Raw genomic sequence first — 22992 nt, forward strand, 5'->3', positions numbered from 1 at the left:
AGCAACACTCAGAGCAACTCCTTGCAGTAGAAAACAATAATCAGGGAGGGGAAAATGTGAAGTTTTTAAAAGCAATTTGAAAAATGTGGAAGAGTGCTAGGAGGAAAACACTAGCCCATGTTTCCACAGTGCTGCTCTTCCTCATGCCCCTTTTTTCCACCCAGGACCTGAAGGCTGAGCACCATGACTACCCAACCAGATCTGCTGTGTCTGGTGGGTGCTCAGTCTTTCAACCTCCACCTCCTTGTTCAGCTATCAGAATCCACATCTCATCTAGTTGTCACCAGAGATGATGAGGCTAATGTGAGTGCCTGGCGAGGCCACAGTGTGTTCCCTCCCGTGGGAAAGTTGTCTTGCAGACCAATAGCTCAGGTGTCAAGAGTCTGGGGATGCTATTCCTACTGGATGCTCCTGGAAAAGGGAGGTTCTGTGGCCAAAATATATTTGGTGGGGCTTCATACACAGGTTCACAATCCTTTATCCACAATGTTGAAGTCCAAAAAGTCCTGAAAACCAAAAGTTTTTTCATAACTCAGGGACAGAACCTGACCTAAATTGATCTGTAAGTTTTCAGATTCTTTATTTAACTTACTTAGTGTGACTATCCAGAAGTTTTTCTGCAGAAATATGTGATTACAGGGCCTGTCCCACTCTGCTGGGGATGCTATGGGATAAATAGCATATTCATCACATTACCTTATTGAAATCTGAAAAATTCTGAATTCCAAATACATCTCATCCCAAGGGTTTGGGGTAATGGATTGTGAACTGTATAAATGCCCTTATTGGACCTTTATTCTGAACATAGTATTTCAAGGGCTCTGAGAAGCCTTGTTGTAGACAAGAAACTAAGTCCACAGAGCATTCCCCAAACTTATTTGGCTACAAAAATCTTTGTTCCACTTAGTATCTACCTCCCGGAATTTCCATGTGGACACTTTGGGAAACACAGGATGTTTAGAAGAATTTAACTGTCTAAGAATGGACTCTCAGATGTAGGAAAAGGTGGATCTTCCTGAGCACTCTTAGATCCTAGGCCTTAGGGACAACTTTTCCTCACTCTCAGGGCTAAGACAGTGGACAAGATGAAAAGCTATAATAGGGAAGACAGAGGCAAGACTTTGATGACTCATGTAGGCCTGGAACAGGGACAAGGTCTGCTGGAAAGCCCAATTAGGACAGACACATCTGTTGAGAGTCAAACTGCAGAGCCAGACAAGAACCAGGAGGGAAACAGTTAAGAGCTCAGGTAAAGATTGGAAACCTAGAGATAAGCAAGATCTAAAGCAGGGGTCCCCAACCACCTGTCCTTGGCCTGTTAGGAACCAAACTGGGCCGCACAGCAGGAGGTGAGGGGAGGGAGAGCGAGCCAGCGAAGTTCATCTGCCGCTCCCCATCACTCTCCATCGCTAGCATTACCGCCTGAACCGTCGCTTGCATTACTGCCAGAACCATACCCCTACCCCTGGTCCGTGGAAAAATTTTCTTCCATGAAACAGGCCCCTGGTGCCAAAAAGGCTGGGGACCGCTGATCTAAAGCACTCAGGAGTACAAGTACCCAACATGAAACATCCTCGAAACTAAAGCAGTGTTTTGCCTCATCCTCTGAGTTTTTACATGCTTCCTATAAAGACCCACTTTATAGGAGTCTGGAGTTTACAGGTAGAAAGACAAGGGAGGGCTCTGTGTTAAATCAGTGAATAGGCAGGTAACCCACCTAATATCCTCTCTTGACCCAGGTGGAAGGGATACTTGTGAGAATAGCATATTCAGGCAATAAGGTTTGCAATATACTTCTTGTGTCTCTGGTCTCTTGGCTGCTGCTTGTTATCATTTGTTGAAATTATGCATTGACCAAAAATGTTGGGCTCCAGTACCATGTGTCAGCAGCATCAGAGCTGGGAGTCCTGGCCTATCGGAATAGGGTTCTATTCTGATCTATTCAGAATAGGTGAGGAGGCAGTCATCTTGGCTAGTATCCCTTAACAGTCCTGGGTCTATCAGGTGGCAGGAAACTCTTCAGAGTTAGCTCTGGGCAACTCTAGGATAATTCATCATTGGTTTTCTCTAAACTCTTTTTTTGTTGTTGTTGTCTTTTAAGCAGAGGTCTTCTTAGAAGCCCAAATGATTTAAATTTATTTATTTATTTATGGCTGTGTTGGGTCTTCGGTTCTGTGCGAGGGCCTTCACCAGTTGTGGCAAGCGGGGGCCACTCTTCATCGCGGTGCACGGGGCCTCTCACTATCGCGGCCTCTCTCGTTATGGAGCACAGGCTCCAGACTCTCAGGCTCGGTAATTGTGGCTCACGGGCCCAGTTGCTCCTCAGCAAGTGGGATCTTCCCAGACCAGGGCTTAGAACCCGTGTCCCCTGCATTGGCAGGCGGATTCTCAACCACTGCGCCACCAGGGAAGCCTCTCTCTGAACTCTTAAAACTGGTACTTGGGAGCGGCAGGAGCATACTGGGAAAAGGATGTGTCCGGTCCATCCAGGACTTTGTTGCCACTGACCCCTGTCTCTTGCTGCTGTAAATACAGTATATACAAGTCCTTAAAAAAAATAGTTTTTTCTAAAACTCTCACGCTCACCCTCTGGCTACCTCCCTATGTCTGCCCCTTACAATTCATTCTCTGTCTCAGGATTTCTCAACCTTGGCACTATTGACATTTGGGACCAGATAATTCTTTGCTGTGTGTGACTGTCTTTTGTAGGATGTTAGTTACCCACTAGATGCCAGTAGCATCCCCCTAGCTGTAACAGCCAAAAATGTTTCCAGACACTGCCAGATGTCTCCTGAGGGGCAAAATCACTCCCTGTTGAGAACCACTGCTCTATCTGAATGAGGAAGTAGCACTGCAGACTGAGTGAGTGCCTCTGAGAGACCCCAGCTTTGCCCTGGGCTAGCTGTGTGTTGAGACATCTATAGTATTTCCTGTGTGACCCTGTAATGTTTCCCACTGAATTTAACCTCTCTAAGCCTCAGTTTCCTCACTCATAAAATAGAAAAAAAAAAAAATAGTAAATATCTCAGGCTTTCTGGGAGGATTAAATGAAGAAACTTACGTAAAAAGATTATAGTGCTTGGCATAAAAGAGCATTCCAATACCTGTGGGTTATTATTAACCCTTGTCCCTAGGTGCTCCACACCTGCCTTCAAAGTGACCACTAACTTATCTTAAGCTTGTTTATAAAACACTTCGTAATCTGACCTTACCTCTTTAACTTCATTTCTCCAACACCTCCTCCAAACTCAACACTCCAGAGCTATCAAGTGCTTGCAATTCCAGGGAAGCAACCAAGACTTTTTTATGGCCCTTGCACTCTTTGTACTTGTTGTGATGTTCCACGTGCCTGGTTCTCTCTTCTCCCCTGGCTAACTCCTATGTACCCTTTGAGTCTCAGCATGGACAGCACCAGGTCCAGGAAGGCTTCCTCTCCCCGAGTCTGGCCAGAGGAGCCTTCTTTGCACCTTCCCCATCATCATGCTTCTGACATTGCGTGGTCCTGGTTCTCTGTCTCAGTCACTCTCCCGACGGGGATCTCTGTGAAGCAAGGGATGCTGCATTGCTCTCTGCAGAGTCTCCAGTACCTAGTACAGTGCCTGATGTCCAACAGGAAGCCATAGTGCTTGTCCAGTCAATGACTAACACTGTGAATTACTTTAGCACTAATATGGAAAAGGATTCTCTTTTTCTCTTCTTTCTTGGGTAACGATGTATTATTCTTTCTGTTTGAATAGGGAGTACTTGCAAATGGAACAAAATTTAAAAGTTATCAGGGGGCTTCCCTGGTGGCGCAGTGGTTGAGAGTCCGCCTGCCGATGCAGGGGACACGGGTTCATGCCCCGGTCCGGGAAGATCCCACATACCGCGGAGCGGCTGGGCCCGTGAGCCATGGCCGCTGGGCCTGCGCATCCGGAGCCTGTGCTCCGCAACAGGAGAGGCCACAACAGTGAGAGGCCCGTGTACCGCAAAAAAAAAAGAAAAAGTTATCAAAGAAGAGTAAGAGAGAAAAGTAAGGCTCCCTTTCCTGTCCTCCAACCACCCACTTTCCCTTCCTAGAGACAACTACAGTACCATGCAACCTTCCAGAGATGTCCAACTATGCATTTTAAACAGAGTCTTTGTAATTTAGCACTGTCAGGACTCCAGCCTGGGCAATAGGCAACAGTCCTCCTGATTCCCCAAATCCCACTTTCCATACTCAAGAAAATTGTCTCATTGGGTGCAGGAAACAAACTTTAGACTCTCCTCAAAGGCAGCAAGGTAGAAGTTGGGAAAATCTGGTAGATCCCAGCATGCCCACCACCCTCAAATCTCCTAAACTGTACAAACACACACACACACACACACACACACACACACATACACACAGTAAAAGTAGAAGTGTGGGGATGCTCTAGGGGACCTTCCCTGGTGCGGTCACCTGCAAAGCCCCACCCTCTCCCTTACTATCTTGAGAAATCTGAGTGAGGGAGAGGGCCAGGCCCAGCTTCAGGCTTCCTCCTCTCTCCCCAATAAGAGGAAGCAAAGTGCAATGCTTAGTCACTTCCCATTGGGTTGGGCTTTACCTGGGGGTCTGAGTCACACACAGGTGCCAGGGAGGGAAAGGTGCTGCCCAACATGACACAACTGCCTGCCCAGGAAGGAGATTAGCGGTTGGGGGTTGCAGGGACCACTACAAGTCTGATTGTGGATGCTAAGAACCCCTGCTCTTTGAGGGACTTTGGAGTCCCAGGCCAGGGGCAAGGCCTTAGGACAGAGAATCAAGAATCTGTGGCTTCTTTGCCTGTCTGTGTTCCAGGCACTTGGTGGGCCCTCAGTAAATGTTATTTCCCTCCTCCTCTCTCTGAGTAGAGGAGAAAGTCCAGGTCCTGAGGAACACCAATAACCATGTGACAGACCAAACATCTCAGCCACGCCAGGGGCTTCCTGGAGCCAGCCAGACATGACCAACCCAACCCTGGGAAAAGCTGGACTGCAGACTGGGGACCTTCACCTCTGCTTGACTTTCACTGTTCCTGAAACAACTGTTTCCACTTCCATTAAGCTGTGCTAACTATAGTAGGCAAATAGTGGCCTCCCAAAGATGTCAACATCCTAATCCCTGGGACTTATGAATATGTTACCTTATATGGCAAAGGAGACTTTGCAGATATGATTAAGTTAAGGATCTTGAGATGGGGAGATTGTCCTGAATTATCCAGGTGGACCCAATATAATCACAAGGGTCCCTTAGACGGAAACAGAAGGACCAGAGTGAGAGGAAGGGAGGTAATGAAGGAAGCAGAGGTCAGAGTGCTATGGGACCATGAGCCAAGGAATGTGGGCAGCCTTTAGAAGCTGGAAAAGGCAAGGAAAGAGATTCCACCTAGACCCTCCAGTCCTGCTGATTCATTTTGGACTTTTGACCTCTAGAACTGTAAGATAATACATTTGTATTATTCTAAGCTACTATATTTGTGGTCCTTTGTTATAGCAGAAATTGGAAACTAATGTAGATTTTGGTACCAAGAGTAGGGCACTGATGTAACAAATACCCTAAAAACTAAGTGGCTTTGGAATTGGGCAGTAGGCAGTAAATGGAAGAATTTTTAGAAGCATGATAGAAAAAGCCTAGGTTGTCTTGAACAGCCTGTTAGTAGAACTATGGATGTTAAAAACTCTACTGGTGAGGGATAAGAAGAAAGTGAAGAGCACAGTAGAGAAAACATATTGTTTTAGATAATATCTAAATCATAAACAGAATATTTGTAAAAATATGGACATTGAAGGTACAGCTGGTGAAGGCCTGGAAGTGAGGAATATTTTATTGGAAACTGAAGAGGGGGGTGTCTTTGTTATATAGTGGCAGAAACTTAGCTGAATTGTATCCTATAGTTTTATGGAAAGCAGAACTTGTGAGGAATGAACTTGGGTATTTAGCTTAGGAGATTTCCAAGCAAAGTGTTGAAGGTGAAATCTGATTTATGTCTGATCTTTATAGTAAAATGTGAGAGGAAAGAAGTAAACTGAGGGAAGAACTCTGAATAAAAAGGAACCAGGACTTAGTGGTCTGGGAGATTCTCACTCTATCCAGATTGGAAAAGACGTTATAATTAGCAGATTCACTCTCAGGAAACAATACTCCAGAGAGAAAGTCAAAGTTGTGGCTGGACGACCTTCTGCTAATACAAAAAGTCAGAGCATTTATTACTACAAAATGCTCTTACAATGGATTGGGCATGTTACTCATGGATCCCCACAACCATCTCAGCAGAATCCAGAGATAGAGATGGGATCGTCCAAGAAAAATTTGTGGAGAAGACTTTTATCTAATGGAGTGAATGCCTATGACATATGTGAGAGACCCACAAGGTTCGTAAGAATTTTATATCAGTAGAAACACTTTGGACTGAAAGTGACAGAGAAAACAAAATGAAAGAAGATTATCAGACTCTCAACATTCCACAGGCAGGAAACAGGGTGATAAAAGTTCTTGCTGCAAACGTAAGTTACCCTTCAGGTAAAAGGAAAAATGACTCTGAGAGAGGAGGGGCAACCCCAGAGGACAGAGCCTTGAGCCACAGAGGATTATTCTCAGTCCTTGAAATCGAAAGGAGTTTGCCCAGCAGTATTTTGACATTTCTTGGGGCCAGTGACTTCTTTTTTCCTTCCATTTTCTCCCTTTTTGAATTAGAATGTCTATAACTATTATCCTATGCCTATTCCTAGAAGCAGATAACTTGTTTCTTGAGTTTCACAGATGGAGAGAACATGGGTCTTAGGATGGATTATATCCAGTGCCTCACTCATACCTTATTTAAGAATATTTAGATGATGAAAGTTGGGGCTTTTGAGGTGATGAGATTTTAGGCTTTGAGTTCATGCTCTAATGGGTCGAGATTTGGGAGGATGTTGGAATGGGGGTGAGTGTATTTTGTATATGTGATGATTGTGAATCTTTGGGGGCCAGAGAGTGGACTGTTGTGGGCCAAATAATGACCCTCAAGAATATCCACATCCTAATCCCTGGAATCTATGACTATGTTAGCTTACATGAAAAAAGGGACTTTGCAGATGTGATTAAGTTATGATCTTGAGATGGGGAGATTATTCTAGATTATCTGGGTAGGACCGACATAATCACAATGTATAAGGGGATCTTTATAAGAGGGAAACAGGAGAGTCAGAGTGAGAGAGGGAGATGTGATGCCAGAAGCAAAGGTCAGAGTGATGTGGAGTCATGAGCTAAGGAATATGGGTAGCCTCTAGAAGCTAGAAAAGGCAAGGAAATGGATTCTGCTCCCCTAGAATCTCCAGAAGGAATTCAGCCCTGCTGACGCATTTTGGATTTCTGACCTCCAGAATTGTAAAATAATGCCTTTATGTTATTTTAAGTCACTAAATTTGTGGTAGTGTGTTACAGCAGCAGTAGAAAACTAATACACTAACCCTTTTCCTACACCAAGCTCCGCACCACTCAAGCCAACCTACTCCCCCTCCCACCTGAGGCCCTTCCCACCTTTCTATCTCCTCCCTATTTCCAACTTGACATTTCTAACCTCCCCCACAGGATTCCACCAATTGTTTCTTTGGCACTCCTTCGCTTTCTCTTATTTCCTGATTCTTCCCAGATCTGCATCATCCTTTAACCTGATGGTTCTTAACCCTAACGATACATTAAAATCACTTGGGTGGGGGTGGGAGGGATGACTTGTATAAAATATTGAAGCCCCATCCCAGACCAATTAAATCAGACTCTCTGGAGGTGGGGTTCAGATATCAGGTCACTGTTAAAGCTCCCCAGGTGATTCTAACATGCATCCATCATTGAGAATGCCTGCTGACCTGTTGCTCCGGGGTTATCAAACTTTCACATGCATAAGAATCACCTGGAGAACTCTGAATGTGGCTGCCAGGTCCTCAGGTCCAGAGATTTGGGGTCAATACATCTGATACTCAGATCCTGCTTTTCTAACAAGCTCCCCAGAAGTGCAGATGCAGGTGGCATTTGTAACTTGGAGAGACACTTCCACAGCCTTCTGTCTGCTCCCTCCCCAGGAGACTCAGCTAACTGATAAAATGAATTCCTTAGATCAGTGATTCTCAATCTTTGATGAATACCAGAATCACCTAGGGAGCTTGCTAAAAATACAGTTGCCCAGATACCAATCCAGTTTTGTTTAACCACGTTATGGTTAACAAGCTCCCCAGGTGGTTCGTGTGCATACTGAAGTCTGAGAATCAATGCATTAGATGGGTGGTTCTCAAACTTAAGTATGTAAAAGAATCACCTGGAGGTCTTGTTAAAACACAGATTGCTGGGCCCCACCTCTAGAGTTGCTGATTCAGTAGGTTTGAGTGGGACCTGATAATTTTGCACTTCTAACATGTGCTAGGTGATCTGAAGTTGCTGATTTAAGGACCGTACCTGGAGAGCCACTGCTTTAGATGGATGTTCTAAGCAAAGTGTTTCTCCCACCCCGTGCCTCTGTCCATCCTTCCTCCTCATTCTCTCAGCCATGAAGTAGTCCAGCTAAGGAGAAAGGGCCAAGGTAAGTGCCTGAGGGAGTCTTGATGTGATGGGGCTACAAGAAGGGGCTGTCAGAGCAGGACTTCTGGTAAGCTCACCATTGGGGCATCTGGCAGAATTCTAATAGCCAGGGATGGTGGCCAAATTCCAGTGGAGAATAAAAGTGATCTGATCGATAGCTGTTAACCTTGGGGCTCAAAAGCTTAGAGTTCCCTAGGCAGAGCCTCTCAGCCTGTGATGGAAAGAGGTATACAGGTGTAGTGAGCAGTAAGAGAAAATCTGAGGTAGGGGCTGACCCATGTCACCAGGCTACTCAGAGGGAAAGCCCAACTGGAGCTAGAGTCCTGTTCACCCATGGCACTGACGCCAGCTCTGGAAAGAGAGAGCTAAAGAGACTGCAGAGGGAGGATGAGAAGAGCCAGGTGAGAAAGGAAAGTCATTCCCTTTCCTTTATATTCAGAGGGAGTGAGAAAGTAAAGGCAATTGGCAGACCACAGAAAAGGGGGATGGAGGGATTGGGTTGAAAACACTAACAGCCAGAGTTCTTACAAAATCGACTTCACCTTCACACCCTGCATGCTGAACTTGGTTATGTGTCAAGTGTGTATGATCTTCCCGAACACCAGAAGTCATGTCTCAGTTCTAGGAAGCCATAAGGCAAACAGCTAGATACAGCGTCTGCTAATCCCCTTATACATACCACAGACCCGTCCACCAGTTCACTGACAGTGCATCAGTGCGCTGACAGTGCACTGGGAGGTTTTGGAGAAATTCCTTAAGTCAGAACCATAGTCACAGGGCTGAACAGACCTGGGATGTTTAGGAAACAAGCGTCAACCCCCATAGGTTTGGATGACATCACCACTTGGTGATTATGGTGATGAGGATTTTTCCAATTGAGTGGACAGAGTCACATAGGCCATCAGCAGGTCTAGCTTGCCCTGTAGATACTGATCCTCAAAACTGCACCAGTAGTAACTCTAGTTCGGTCAACTACCTACTAGATATGGCTTTAGGGAAATCACTTACAGTGAAACCTCAGTTTCTCACCTGTAAAATTATGCAGTATCTTACTTATCCAAAGACAGGAGGCTAAACCAAATGATACGTCCTTCTCCTCCTTTCACCCCATCCAGGCTCCAAGTCTATCCTATCCCCCCCAAATCTCCCATATCTGTACCCTCCCCTCCCACATCACTGCCACTGCCCTGGTTCAGACACTCTTCAGCTCCTACCTGGCTAATTGTACTAGTCTCTGAGCTGGTTTTCCCTGCCCATAGTCTCATCTAGGCCAAAGGATCTTCTTTTACTCAAATCTTTCACACTGCTGTCACATGCTCCAAACTTTCTAATGACTCCCCATAACAATAAAATCCAAAGTCCTTCATGTGGCAGGCAGGGTCCTCTAGGCCCTCAGGTTTCAGCTCTCGGCAATTCCTCCAGCCAAATTGCCTCTCTAACATTGGCCCTGTATAGCTCATCCACTTGAACTACATGCAGTTCCTTGAGGGCTCCATGCATTCTCCTTCCTCTTTACCTTTGCACATACTGTTTCCTGTACTCAGATTGTCATTTGTCCCTTCCATATTTGCCCTTTGAGACTCCACCGTTAGCCCTCCATGCCCATCTCACACATCTTCCTCATAGCTATGCTCTCACTGTAGTCTGCTCACTTGCTTGTCTGTCCCTCACTTTACCTTTTGCCCATTGAAGCTGAGACTGGGGCTTTCATCTCTACACCCAGTACACAGCACAGTGCCAGGCCCATGACCAACTCTCGATAAATGTTTGTTAAATGAATGAGTGAAATGAGTGAAGAATAAACCAATGAATCAGTGAATATCTTGAGTCCTCTCTCAGCCCCCAAACCTCACCAAACTGGCTGTAATGCCCTTCTTTTAGAAGTCCTTTTAAAAAATGTAAACTCTTTGGGCTGGTAGCATATTAAAGTTAATGAGTTATTTTAGACCTTAACTAGGTGGTCAGGCAGAACAAGGGCACCAAAAAAAAAAAATGCCTGAGGAAAAGGGGTATAAGGGCAATGGTGGGGAGGACACCAGAGAGAAATTTCACCCCCATTTCCTTTTAAATGCAAATAATACTGTCTCATATGTACATATAGATTACAAGTAACTTTCACATACTTTATGATGCCTCAATCCAGAAAGGTAGGTTGGATGGGTGTTATTAACTACATTGTAAATAATCTCTCTCTTGGAGAGATTTGCAATACCACAGGAAATGGCTATGACAAAATATGACAAAAGCAAAGGACAAGATACAAAATTATGTATAGAGTGTGAACACAACTATGTAAAAAAGAAGCAGAGAAAAAATGGAAACATCAGAATGCATTCATTCAGTAAGCATTTATTAAATATCTGCCATATTCTAGACATCATGCTTGATGCTGGGGATTTAGTGGTGATCAAAACACACTGTCAGGACTTCCCTGGTGGCGCAGTGGTTAAGAATCTCCCTGCCAATGCATGGGACACAGGTTCGATTCCTGGTCCAGGAAGATCCCACATGCTGCAGAGCAACTAAGCCCGTGCACCACAAACTACTGAGCCTGCGCTCTAGGGCCCGCAAGCCACAACTACTGAAGCCAGCACACCTAGAGCCCATGCTCTGCAGCAAGAGAAGCCAAAGAGAAGCCACCGCAAGCCTGTGCACCACAATGAAGAGTAGCCCCCACTCGCCACAGCTAGAGAAAGCTGGAGTACAGCAACAAAGACCCAATGCAGCCAAAAATAAGTAACTAATTTAAAAAACCATAAAAACCCACACACTGTCCCTCATGGAAGTTACATTTTGGTGGGGAAAAGCAAACGTTAATCAAATAGTGATGCAGCAGAAGTAAAATTGCAATAGTGACAAGTGCATCAGAGAGGTGATACATAGTGTAATGAGACTGTAGACAAAATAGTGAGACCTTCTATAGATAGAGGCAACCCAGGAAAGACTTCCTTGGCAAAGAGATCTCTGAAGCATGAGGAAGAACTTAAACAGTCAAAGAACGTCCCACGCAGAAGGAACATGACTAACAAGGGCCCTGTGGTGAGAGAGGAACTGATGAGTAAGAGAATGGCTGAATAGGGCAAGCCTGGGAGAGGCTGGTGCCAGGTGGAGCTAAAGAGGAGGTAGGAGCTGGACCCTGCCCAAGCTAGCCAGCCAGGAGCAGTGGGAGTTATTAAGAGAGATAGTCCATGGGGGAGGCCAGTTGGGAAGCTATTGTGGTGGTCTAGGCAAGAGTTGATGGTGGGATGGGCTCAGCTAATGGTGGTGGTGAAAACGGAGAGACATGGATGACCTCAAGAACTCTTAAGCAGGGCTTCCCTGGTGGTGCAGTGGTTAAGAATCCTCCTGCCAATGCAGGGGACACGGGTTCGAGCCCTAGTCCGGGAAGGTCCCACCTGCCGCGGAGCAACTAGGCCCGTGAGCCACAACTGCTGAAGCGCATGCACCTGGAGCCCATGCTCCACAACAGAAGAGGCCACCACGATGAGAGGCTGCACACCGCTGCGAGGAATGGCCCCCACTTGCCGCAACTAGAGAAAAGCCCACGCGCAGCAACGAAGACCCAATGGGGCCAAAAATAAATAAATAAATAAAATAAATTTAAAGAACTCTTAGGCAAATTGCCAGGATTTGGAGATGGATGGGATGGTAGGGGGTGCGTGGTGAAAGGAGAGAAGCATCTGGACGACTTTTAGGTTTCTGGATGTGAATGGAAGTGGTGCCGTCACCCAAGACAGAGTGTAATTGATGAAGCCCATCGGGTTGGGACCTGAAGACAGGGCTGGTTCGGGGCAGGTTGAGTTTGAAGTGCCCTATATGTGAAAACCAAAAGAGGACGTCAAGTGGACAATGGAAAGTAAGGGTTTGGATCTCAGAGGAGAGGTCTGGCTGGAGATAATCATTGTAAATCAACTGTTGATTGATGGTCATTTAAGCCTGGGTGTGAATAAGACTGTGTGGGACAGAGTTTAGGGTGGGAAGAGGAGCTGGTCTAGGGTCTGGTCTTGGGGAACCCAATATTCAGGGCCAAGTAGAGAAGGTTGAGATGGCAAAGGAGACCCAAGAAGCTAGAGATGTTAACAATGGCTGGGTGGGTGGAGGGGGGATGAATTGGGAGATTGGGCTTGACATATATACACTACTACGTATAAAATAGGTAACAAATGAGAGCCTACTGTATAGTACAGGGAACTCTACTCAGTACTGTGTGGTGAACTAAATGGGAAGGACATCTAAAAAAGAGTGGATATATGTATACATATAACTGATTCACTTTGCTGCACAGCAGAAACTAACACAACCTTGTAAAGCAACTATACTCCAATAAAAATTAATTTTAAAAACTGGCGGTAGAATGCTATGGAAGCATTTTACTTTTATAGTTACTTTTACAATTGGGTGGAAATTTTTAGTTCAGAGAAAAAAAAACTTTTTATGCCTCCATGACCTTAATTAACCTTCTAGATTTACTGCCTGAGGGCAAGAAGTGATATTCAAAATATTTAACTAGCAGGACTTCAGAGTACCAACACATGGAAGGCAGCTGGAGGAGGGAAGGAATCTCAGAGGCCCCTGCTAGGGGCCCTCTGCCAGGCATTAACCCTGTGGTTGCTGGATTATGAAGAACTGGAAAGAGGCTGGGTGGCAGGGGACCATGTCAGGGGTGGGGTGTGTGTGGATCTTGGGACATCAGTGTTTTAGAGATTGAGAAGTACTTGCACCTGCTACTAAGTATCAGCCCTGCCTAAGGGTCCTCACCTGCTGGATCCCAGCAGCTCCTTACTCCCATCCCTACTCCATGCTTGCTCACTGCCCCTCCAACTCTTTTCTCTACCACAGCAGTTTATTCATCACTTCTTGAGAACACCTTGCTTTTCTTTTCATGCCTTCATTATCTTCCTTATCCCTGGAATGCCTTTCTCCTCCTTGTTTGGCAAATTTCTTTGCATCTTTGCAGGCCCAGGTAAAATATCACCTCCTCTGGGAAGTCTCCCTTGATTTGCCAAGGCAGAATTACTTACTTCCTCATCATTGTTCCACATATTTATACATACTTTTATTATAGCAAAAATATTACAATTTTTATCACATTAAATTGTGGTCATCGTTCTGTCTCCTTTGCAAAGCTGTGAGCTCCTTGAGGACTAGCACTATGTCCTATTCATTCCTATATCCCCAGCATCTAAAACAGTGCCTGGTGTCAAGGTCCTTAAAAAAATTTTTCTTTTAAGGTTGTTGAATGACTCCCAATGGGACTGCAAGGTCGGAAGGGGGCCTAGACTATCTTTTCTCCCAATTTGCTACTTAAAACTCAGCATTAGTACTAATACATGCTGCAACATGGATGAAACTGGAAAACGTGGTAGCGAGAGAAGTCAGCCACAAAAGACTAGGTGTTATATGATTCTATTTATATGAAATGTCCAGAATAGGCAAACTCATAGAGACAGAAAGTAGATTAGGGGCTGAGGGGGTTGGGGAGAAAATCGGAGTGATTACTAATAGGTATGGGGTTTCTTTTTTTTTAATTTTATTGGATTATAGTTGATTTACAATGTTGTGTTAGTTTCAGGTGTACAGCAAAGTGATTCAATTATACATATACATATATTCATCCTTTTTCCGATTCTTTTCTCATATAGGTTATCACAGAATATTGTGTAGAGTTCCCTGTGCTATACAGTAGGTCCTTGTTGGTTATCTATCTTATATATAGTAGTGTGTGTATGTTAATCCCAAGCTCCTGATTTATCCCTCTTCCCCGGTATGGGGTTTATTTTTGAGGTGGTGAAAATGTTCTAGAATTGATTGTGGTGATAGTTGCACAACTCTGTGAATATACTAAAAAATCATTGAGTTGCACATTTTAAATGGGTGAATTGTATGGTATGTGATTTAGTATACCTCAGTAGTACTGTTATTTAAAGAACACCTCAGCAAACTCCTCTCACTGTGATTCAAAGGGCGGGCTCAAATGTCAACAGCTGGGGAGGAAGGTGGACAAACAGGGATGAGGGTGGAGGGGTGTATTCAGGGGTGTTGTTGTTGTGCAGGGTTGGCTTAGGAAAGGCAGAGCATGAGTGGAAATCAAGTTGAGTCCTGATGATAGAATGAGCCACAGACTATTTCAGAAGGAGGGGTTCTGGTGAAAACAAAAACCACTTCAATGAAATCAGGTTTCAACCAAAAAGGCTGAGGTTTGCTTGAGAAGGGTAAAGTTTTACTTTGAAACTGGTGGCTGAGTGTGATTTGCTCACTTGGCCTGGGAATCTTTTAAGAGGAAAGAATTATAATCTAGGCCAGGGTTGAAATTCAGATACACTTAGCCTCCCTGCACCCAGCATCCCTGAAGTAGGGAGCTTGAAAAGAGGGCTGCTAACCTTCCCTCAGGTTGGGCCCTGCTGAGAGTGCTGGGCCTGTGCACTCTGGAGCCAGCACTCTGCTACTTACCAGCCACATTGTCTTGGGCAAGTCACCTAATCTCTCTGTATCTCCATTCTCTCTGCTGTTAAATGGGGCTAAGGATGGCACCTTCCCCATAGGATTGTTATAAGGATTAAACCAGATAATAGGTGAAGAACTTAGTACAATGTCCAGCACTTAGGGAGCACTAGAAAAAGGCAGTCCCTAAAGTGAGTGACAGGGTTGTATCTGGAGCCTTGAAACTGGTTGCTGGAGAAGTGGCTGATTCCTGCTACCCCAGAGTGAGGTCTGTGACTGGGAAGAGGTAGCAGCTTGCTGGGGGTCGGTCAGGTGGCTGGGAAATGGTCTGAAGATTGTTAGCAGTGCATTGCTCAACCCACCAGTAGGGCTCATACTTCCTGTTTTCAGTGTCTGTGAGCCCTGATGCTGGCGCTGTTCATGTTGGAACAAGATCTTTCTTGGCCCCTGCGGGGTATGCAGAGGCCGAGCAGCAACTCAGCCTGGGCTGGGCTCCTTAGCTTCACATCTTTGCCTTTTCTCTCCTAGCAGGTTTCATCTTCCACAAAATACACCTATGCAATCCTGGGGTAAAGAGGGGAAGGGGTTCCCATTCAATTCTACGAGAATTTACAGAGTTTTGTAATAGTAGCCACTGTTTTTGTGCCTTTACTAGGTGCCAGGATTATGGCTAAGAGATTTATGAACGCATGAATGCTTATAACAATCCTGGGAGGTAGATATCTCTTTTATACAGACGAGGAAACTGAGACACAAAAGGTTAAGAGTTTTTCCCAAGTCATACAGCCAGTATTTTAGAGCCAGGAATCTAGTCCAGGCCACTTGACTCCAAAATCCATGCTCTGAACATCATACTGAATGAAACATGCTAGATTATGGGGATTAAAAGCTGAATACTCTGGGTCCTTGCCCTCCAGGGGTCCATTGTCTAGGGATCCTCTGAACAGGAAGCCCAGGAGACCTTGTGCCCCCAAACCCCATTCAGAAATCTAACTGTTCATGCAGAGAACATACGCTGACCACGTCTTGAATTTTTGGGCCCTTCACATAATCTGGCCAACTGTCACCAATGTATCTCAATCAGGGCTGCATATCAGAAACACCTAGGGAATTTTTCTAAAATCACGAGCCCTTGCACCAGCCCTGACGTGAATCACAATCTCTGTGGGTAGAACATAAACATAGATATATATATATATATATATATATTTTTTATGGTTAAGAAACATGGCCAGAACTCACTAGCATAGCTTGGAAATTCCAAAATTTTGGCATCCAACTGTAACTCCTGAACTGCCTTCTACATCCAGTTCTTAAGAAGCTGATGTTTGGTTCAAAATATATGTACATTCCCATAAGGATATCACCCAGCTTTAGATTCTGAGCTCCCTGATATGAGGGATAGCAAAGGCTGGTCATGAGCTTCATTAACACACACTGAGGAAACTCAACACCAGCCCCATGCACAGATGATGGGAAATTATGTCTTCTGTTTCCTGAATGCCACAGACTCAAGCTGGGCTGGGTTTGGGATCAGCAATTTTCACTCATGCACATGTCCCCCTTGGTTGAAGTCAGCCCAAGGATTGTTGGGGTCAGAGTGAAGAGTATATGGTAGGATCACCGTGTAAAGTTGTACAAGATGTGCACTGCACAGAGGCATGAGGCTGAGGAGGGAACTAGGAGTTGACAAAGCCTGCACACCATTTACCAAGCTGTGGACTTCTGGCTTGGGGCACATTTTTGTACCTTATGTGCTATGGAGGGTCTGTTCCACAAGTCTCCTAGCTTCTCCTCCCAAAGCCCCATTAAGTCCAGATATAGCCCCACAGGAAACTCTGGGGTACATTCCACCATTGTCATTTTCTACTTTTTATCATCCCAACTCCCTCCCATACAAGCATGAGGGAAGAGCCAAAAATTTCAGAAAAATCACATTTGATCAACCATACTTATTCAAAATTACAAAAATAGATATAAATAAAAATACCAGAATATAATTATTAAATATTCAGTGTACAGGAATGGTCCTCACCTCACTCAGTGAGGATTGGATGAACTCGGCGGGAAGGTCAGAAGGGATAACTGGCCAAGAATGGACATCTATGTGAAAGTGAGACTGGAAATTTAGTGCTGGTCACAGTGTGTGCCCCAGAATGGTACATTTATACGTATCATCACCTGGGAGACCCAAGAGGCCCCACAACCTCTCCAAACAGGCCATTCTGTGTGATGTCACAGTCCATACAATTTGGGGAAGTATCTAGACTTGCAGTCAGACACAGAACACCAGCTCTTACACTGACACAGCCTGTGCACAAGTGTGCCAACATACACACACGTATATAACATTTCCTGATACATTCATGGAATGTCAGAGCCCTTCCCTCAAGTCCTTTAGTGTCCCTACTCTCCAAACCACTGTTCCTGCATTGGCCAAGCTCTCTCAGGAGACCTCAGTTCTGTTACACTTCCTAATTGGGAAATTATTCATTTCCCAACAGTGGGCCTCATGAATGGCCCACTGCCAGGGAGCTGGCTCTCCTTCCACCTATGCACAGGAGATACCATTTTTAACTCCAGGAAGCTTTAGTCCAGAAAACGACAATACCATTCTGGCTCAGGACCACCCTTCCATCCTGGCCAGGGGAGATCTGGGCGTCCAGCACCCAGACGTGTATCTGAGGGTGAAGCTACTGTCACTCACCCTGATGGGCAGCACAAGCAAAACCACCTCTGCAGAGCTCATCTTCCTCAGTCTCTTCATTATATATAGCTGTGCAGATGGCCCTACTGCAAAAATGATGGTCACTGTGGGAGTGGGTGGTACCCGTCTCTTCCCTTGGTTCTCTGGGGGCCCTCAGAGGGCTAGGCCATTCTCTCCCCCAATGTGAGTGTGGATCCAGGGCAGGAAGCTTGAGACCCTTGTGTAGACGCCTGGCTTTTCCTTCATGGCACATTCACGGCCCCAGCTCACAATCCCAGTCAGAGTCATGCGGCCTTGGGTGAAGCAGACCAGCGGCCCCCCTGAGTCTCCCTATAAAGCCAAAAACACAAAAGGTGAGCCCTGGGAGAAGTGAGAAGGGGGCCATCTGATCCTACCACCCAATCATGCCCAAGAGAGAAGGGAGAGTTTCCTAGAGTCAAAGTCCTTGGTGACTCCCCATTTCCTACCACATCAAGTTTAAAAATCCCCGGCTTGGCTTTCGAAGTCCTGTTATCTACAGTTCCACCTACATTTTCAGACCCTACTTCTCCTTCCCATCCCCAAATATGCCGTGCTCATTCTCATTTTTGTATCTTGCAACTGAAATGTTCTCTTTTATTTCCTCTGCCTCCTCAAATTCCTATTGAGTCACATTCTCTCTGAAGTGCCCCCCTCAGTGACCATCTAGCTGGTTCTCACCTCCCTCTCCTAAACAGCTGATCATTTATAATTCACACCACACTCTGAGCACTGAATTGTGTTATTTTCTGTTGTTTTCTCTTTCTTAGGGTCTTAGTCCCCCTCCCTCCGTGAGTCTGAAGTGCCTACCATAGAGCCAGGCTCTTGACAAATGTTTGGTAAATACATAAGGACTGGTTTAAACCTTCTAAGACCTGAACCCCTGGTCCTGGCTTCTTGGGATTTTGACTGGAGAGAGGCTCCCCAAAGCTGGTAGGGACAGGCCCAGGAGCCCAGGGAGATCTAGGGGTGATGGAGAAAGATGCTTGGAACTCTCACCTGGCAGGAATCTGTTTCCCACTGTGGGTCAGCCGCACACAGCATTTTGCTGGTGACTTCAGTGCCATAGTAGTGGGGCTGCTGACACTCCTCGTGGGAAACCAGCTTCACAGCAGCCATTTTCAGCTGCTCTGGATAGATATAGTCAGCTAGATGGAGGAAACAGGGGGGAATGTACATTAAAATGTGTCTGTTGGGACTCTCTGCCAGGGAGGGGACCAAAAAGTGTCCCTACCAGGGAAAGCCCTTATTTTTTTCCACCCACATCTAAGTCTTTACCCCACCTATAGTCCCTCATCCCTCACCCATTTAACTTTATGGCTCATCATTCCCTAAACAATGCTCCCCACTCCATCCCTGGACCCATCTGCTGCCTCCACAGTGCTCCCATCTTTACATCCACAGTCCCCTCTTGATCAAGCTGAGCTCACTTCCAGGTTACAACACTCCCTCAGGACCCTCTCAGCCAGACCCAAATGTCACTTACAGGGATTCTCTTTTCCAAAGCCAGTAATCTCACAGCTTGTGCCAAAACGGGCATCCCCATTTGCTGGGGGCAGGCAGATGACCTGTATGGACCGGGATGGCTGTGCACACTGGCCTGTGCTGGAACGGATCTTCAGCAAGGCTGGGGGAGCATGAAGGGGTCAGAGGGGAAAGATCACCACCTAGTCAGGTGGTCACTATCTCTCCCCTCCAAACCCTGAGGGAATGGCTGTCTATCCCTATGTCAGAGTCAGAGGTCATCCTGGGAGGTCTGCTGGTAGCTTGTCACCTGAAACAAGTCTCCCCTGTCCCATGCTTCAAGGGCTTTGTTCCAGCTGCTGACAAAGCCTTGGACAGCCAGGGCAACTGCATACAGCTGTATGAGTTTTTTTCCTGCAAAAAACAGCTCATAAAGCCCTGGCTGAGGTAGCTGGGCTGAAATCCCGCCCAATAATCTCTCCAAGTTCTATATCCTGGGACAGACAGAGGCTCCATCCAACAATGGAAGGAGCATCCCAGCCCAAGCTATATGCCATCAGGGCCATTGCCACCCAGAAGAGGATACCTGTTTGGAAATTCAGGGACTCTTCAGAGGAGCACCAGGCCCCTCACGTTTTCCACTCTGAACCCTTCCCCACCACTCCTTTGTTGTGTAAAGCAGGGTCTTCAAGTTCCCCTACAACCCCAACTTCACACTTGGGTCTCTTCTCAGACCCCCATTCCCACAGCTATCATCATCACGGCAGATGAGGGTTTTCCACTCACCAATATCATTGTGGTGAGCAAGGGTGTCAGCACTGTAGTCCTCATGTAAGATGAGCTTTTGCACCTCAAACTGCATCTCGCCAGGTGTGATGGAGTTAAGCTTTGACCGACCCAGGTAGACAATGTAGTCCTCCTTCTTTTGGTATTCACTGTGGGAGGGGAGATCAGTCAGTCTGATCTTGTGAGATCCTGTCACTTCCCCCTCCCCACCACAGCGACCTCAGAGCATCACTTGTCCCCAAGGCCATGGGCCATATAGAGAGAGGCCAAGGGGGTAGAAATAAGGGGAATCTTTTGCTGGGAAGGAGGAAGGGATTTGTTTGGGGTAGGGCAGGAGGGTCAGGGAGAAGAGACAGAGGGACATACATGAAGCAGTGTGTGGCGCTGACCACCCAGCAGGGACTGATGAGGCTGCCACCGCACACGTAGGTGACAGAGCCTGCACGGTGCCTCCTATAGATGGCTGCAAACCAAGGCTGGTTCTCGATGGTGGTGAATTCTCCCCCAACAATCTTAAAGCGGGGCCTCAGAGCCTTCTGGCCGCACTGTAACTTTTCTGGAGGAGAGAGGGCAGTTTTTCCTGGAGGAGAAAGAAAGTGATATCTTGGGGAGGGAGGAAGGATAAAGTGTCCTTCTCCTGGTCCTCTGACCTCCCAGTTTTTCAGGGCCAGGCAGGCCTCCCTCCTGCAGGCCTCCCTCCTCATCCCTCCTATGATGGAATAAGGGAAGAAATGAGTTTGTCCCCTTCCACCCACCATCATAAACAGGCCAGTGACACTCACCAGAAGAGCAGCTGTGCACCATGCACTCCTGGACAATCTGCATTAGGCCAACATGCACATAGCACCAGGGTCTCCTCTGATTGTCTGGGTTCCTGGCAACACAGAGGGGAGAAGGGTGCCATTCCAACCCAGAATGCCTTTTCTGTGTCCTCCCCTGCAGGGAAGACTCAACCAGAGGCCTTGATTTTCTCATGCTATGGCCAGCACTTGGCAAGCAGAAAAGATGGTAACGAGGGTTTCTGTGAGGCCATGAGGAGGGTCCTTGCTGCCCCCACCTCACCTGCAGTAATTGTGTTTCCCCAGTCCCAGCTGAAGGGCATCAGGTCTGTGGGCATGGTACGTTTTCAGAAGGATGGTGGGAGAGTTCCAGGCCAGGCAGGGCCGGCCGCTGGTGTCAGTGTTGGCCTTCCCTCGGTAAGAGTGACCATTCCCCTGATAGCAGGTTTTCGATGTATCTATGGGAGGATGTGAGGATGAGAATATTAGAAAGAGAAGGAAGTTCAGACAGGCATTTTAGAGATCCTGTCAGGCCTCACATGATTTCAGTGAGGCAGAAGATACTAGAAAGGGTCTCCTTCCATCCCCACCTCACATTTGTGCAGCCTCAGCTTCATGAGATAGTGTGTGTTCATGTTTGACTGTGAATCACATGAGGATAAAGATGCCCCCCACTCTACCTCCTAACTCCTGCCTGCTCTTGCATCCCACCCATGTCTCCCTGCCCCCAAGTCTCTGGTGCCCCCTCCTCCCCAGTTGGAGTCAGGATCCCCATACCTATCTCACAGTGTTCCCCTTGGAATTTCTTTGGGCAGTTGCATCGTTGAATGTTGGAGAAGTACTTGTAGGACACACATTTTCCTCCATTCAGACAGCCACACTTCGCTGGAGAGCACAAAGATTGGGGGGTAAGCAAGGAGCATAGGCGGAGGCAAAGGGGGAGCCAGCAGGGACAGGGAGGGGCTGCCTCCTGAGGCTTTTCCAAGATATCTGTGCAACCAGATATTGTGCAAGGGGTGGATACTCACATGCACCAGACACTTGATGAAGTTTGTGGCTGCCCTGGAAGAGATGCAGGCGGGGGGAGAGATTGAAAGGAAAAGTTCACCAAAGGACCCATGTTCCTGGGACCCCAGGGTGAGGATAAACTGGCCCCAATCCCCAAACTCAGCCTTCCCTCCAGCTCCCTCTCTCCTTACCCTGTTCATGTCTAACTATCCCTCAAATGGAAGATCATCAGCTTCTAGCAGGGAGAAATGAATTGACTCAAGCAAGCTTCACAAATCAGATACCAGCAGGTTGGGGCAGTCCCTGTGGCTTCTTCCTCCCTTGGCGGAAAGTGCAAGCTCCCTTGGTTCTCAAGGCCCCAATGCCACACCTGTCCTATTTCCCGGGGAGGGTTTGGCCCTGCTGTTGATGGAATTCGGAGGACTCCAGCTTCCTATGCAGCCCCTTCCTTCCCCAGCGCTTTTCAGGGGTCTTGCAAGCCCCCTCCTCCCGCCGCCAAGAGTCAAAAGCAGGGAAGCCAACTCACCTCGGAGCCTCTCACGACCAGGGCGCAGAGGAGCAGGCATGCCAGTAGGAGTCTCATGGTAGCGAGGCTGGGGCTCTAGACAGCGGCTCTACAAGGGAAGGAGAAGTCAGGGGAAGAAGCGGAGGAGCGCACGAAGGCGGACCGGGTGGGTTACTGCAGTTCAGGGCTGGAGCCCCTAAGTCCCCTGCGGGAAGAGCCCGCGGTGACCAGGCTCCCCAGGCCCGGCCGTCTATCCTCTCTGGAGGCTCAGAGGTCGTGGCGCAGCCTGCACTGGTCCCCGCAAGGGAACACATGGGCACGGAGCGCGGTGACTCAGCGTGCAGCCGTAGCCGAGCCGGGGCAGCGAGTAAGGAGAAGTAAAGCCGGCAAGAGCTGGGTCGCCCGCATCCACCCTGCGCTCTTAGGGAGGTCCACACTCACCCGCACCTATGGCCGGAGGGGCGCAGGGCCGGAATAGCGGGGACTAGTGGACACTCTGATGCTCGGGCGGGCTCCAAGGCTCCAGTCTCCGCGCTGTGCTGCTAGCGGGCAGTGCTGGCTCTATATTAAGACTCGCCCTAGCCACGCGACTTGGACCCCGCAGGCTTCCACAACCTAAACTGTGAGAGGCAGCGCGGTTCCCACTGGAGGGGACGAACCAGGTCTGAACTGAGGTATGGAGAGACATCTAAATTCTCCGCCCCCTCCTCCCATTCACCTGGCCTGGGCCCCGCCCCCGTGCAGCACCCCC

The 22992-nt window shown here is 47.2% G+C and overlaps 1 protein-coding gene across 2 annotated transcripts; it reads right to left on the reverse strand.

Annotated features, from left to right (window-relative positions):
* Positions 1-16912: 16912 nt before the first annotated feature.
* Positions 16913-22799, reverse strand: PLAU (plasminogen activator, urokinase). Of its 2 annotated transcripts, none has more exons than XM_024741019.1 (11): positions 22683-22799; positions 22263-22350; positions 21757-21790; positions 21506-21613; positions 21012-21186; positions 20732-20823; positions 20316-20529; positions 19950-20098; positions 19186-19326; positions 18699-18847; positions 16913-18011 (listed from the first exon to the last, which is right to left on the reverse strand). In XM_024741019.1, exons 2-11 carry the CDS (start codon positions 22317-22319, stop codon positions 17835-17837), a joined length of 1296 nt encoding a protein of 431 aa, XP_024596787.1. In that variant the 5' UTR covers positions 22320-22350; positions 22683-22799; the 3' UTR covers positions 16913-17834. The 2 variants fall into 2 exon arrangements, with proteins under 2 accessions (XP_024596787.1, XP_024596794.1); XM_024741026.1 differs by having other exon boundaries at positions 16950-18011; positions 22689-22791.
* Positions 22800-22992: the final 193 nt, after the last annotated feature.

The sequence above is a fragment of the Neophocaena asiaeorientalis genome, unplaced genomic scaffold (genome assembly GCF_003031525.2).
Source record: "Neophocaena asiaeorientalis asiaeorientalis breed wild unplaced genomic scaffold, Neophocaena_asiaeorientalis_V1.1 scaffold484, whole genome shotgun sequence".
In the NCBI taxonomy this organism is placed as follows: domain Eukaryota; kingdom Metazoa; phylum Chordata; class Mammalia; order Artiodactyla; family Phocoenidae; genus Neophocaena; species Neophocaena asiaeorientalis.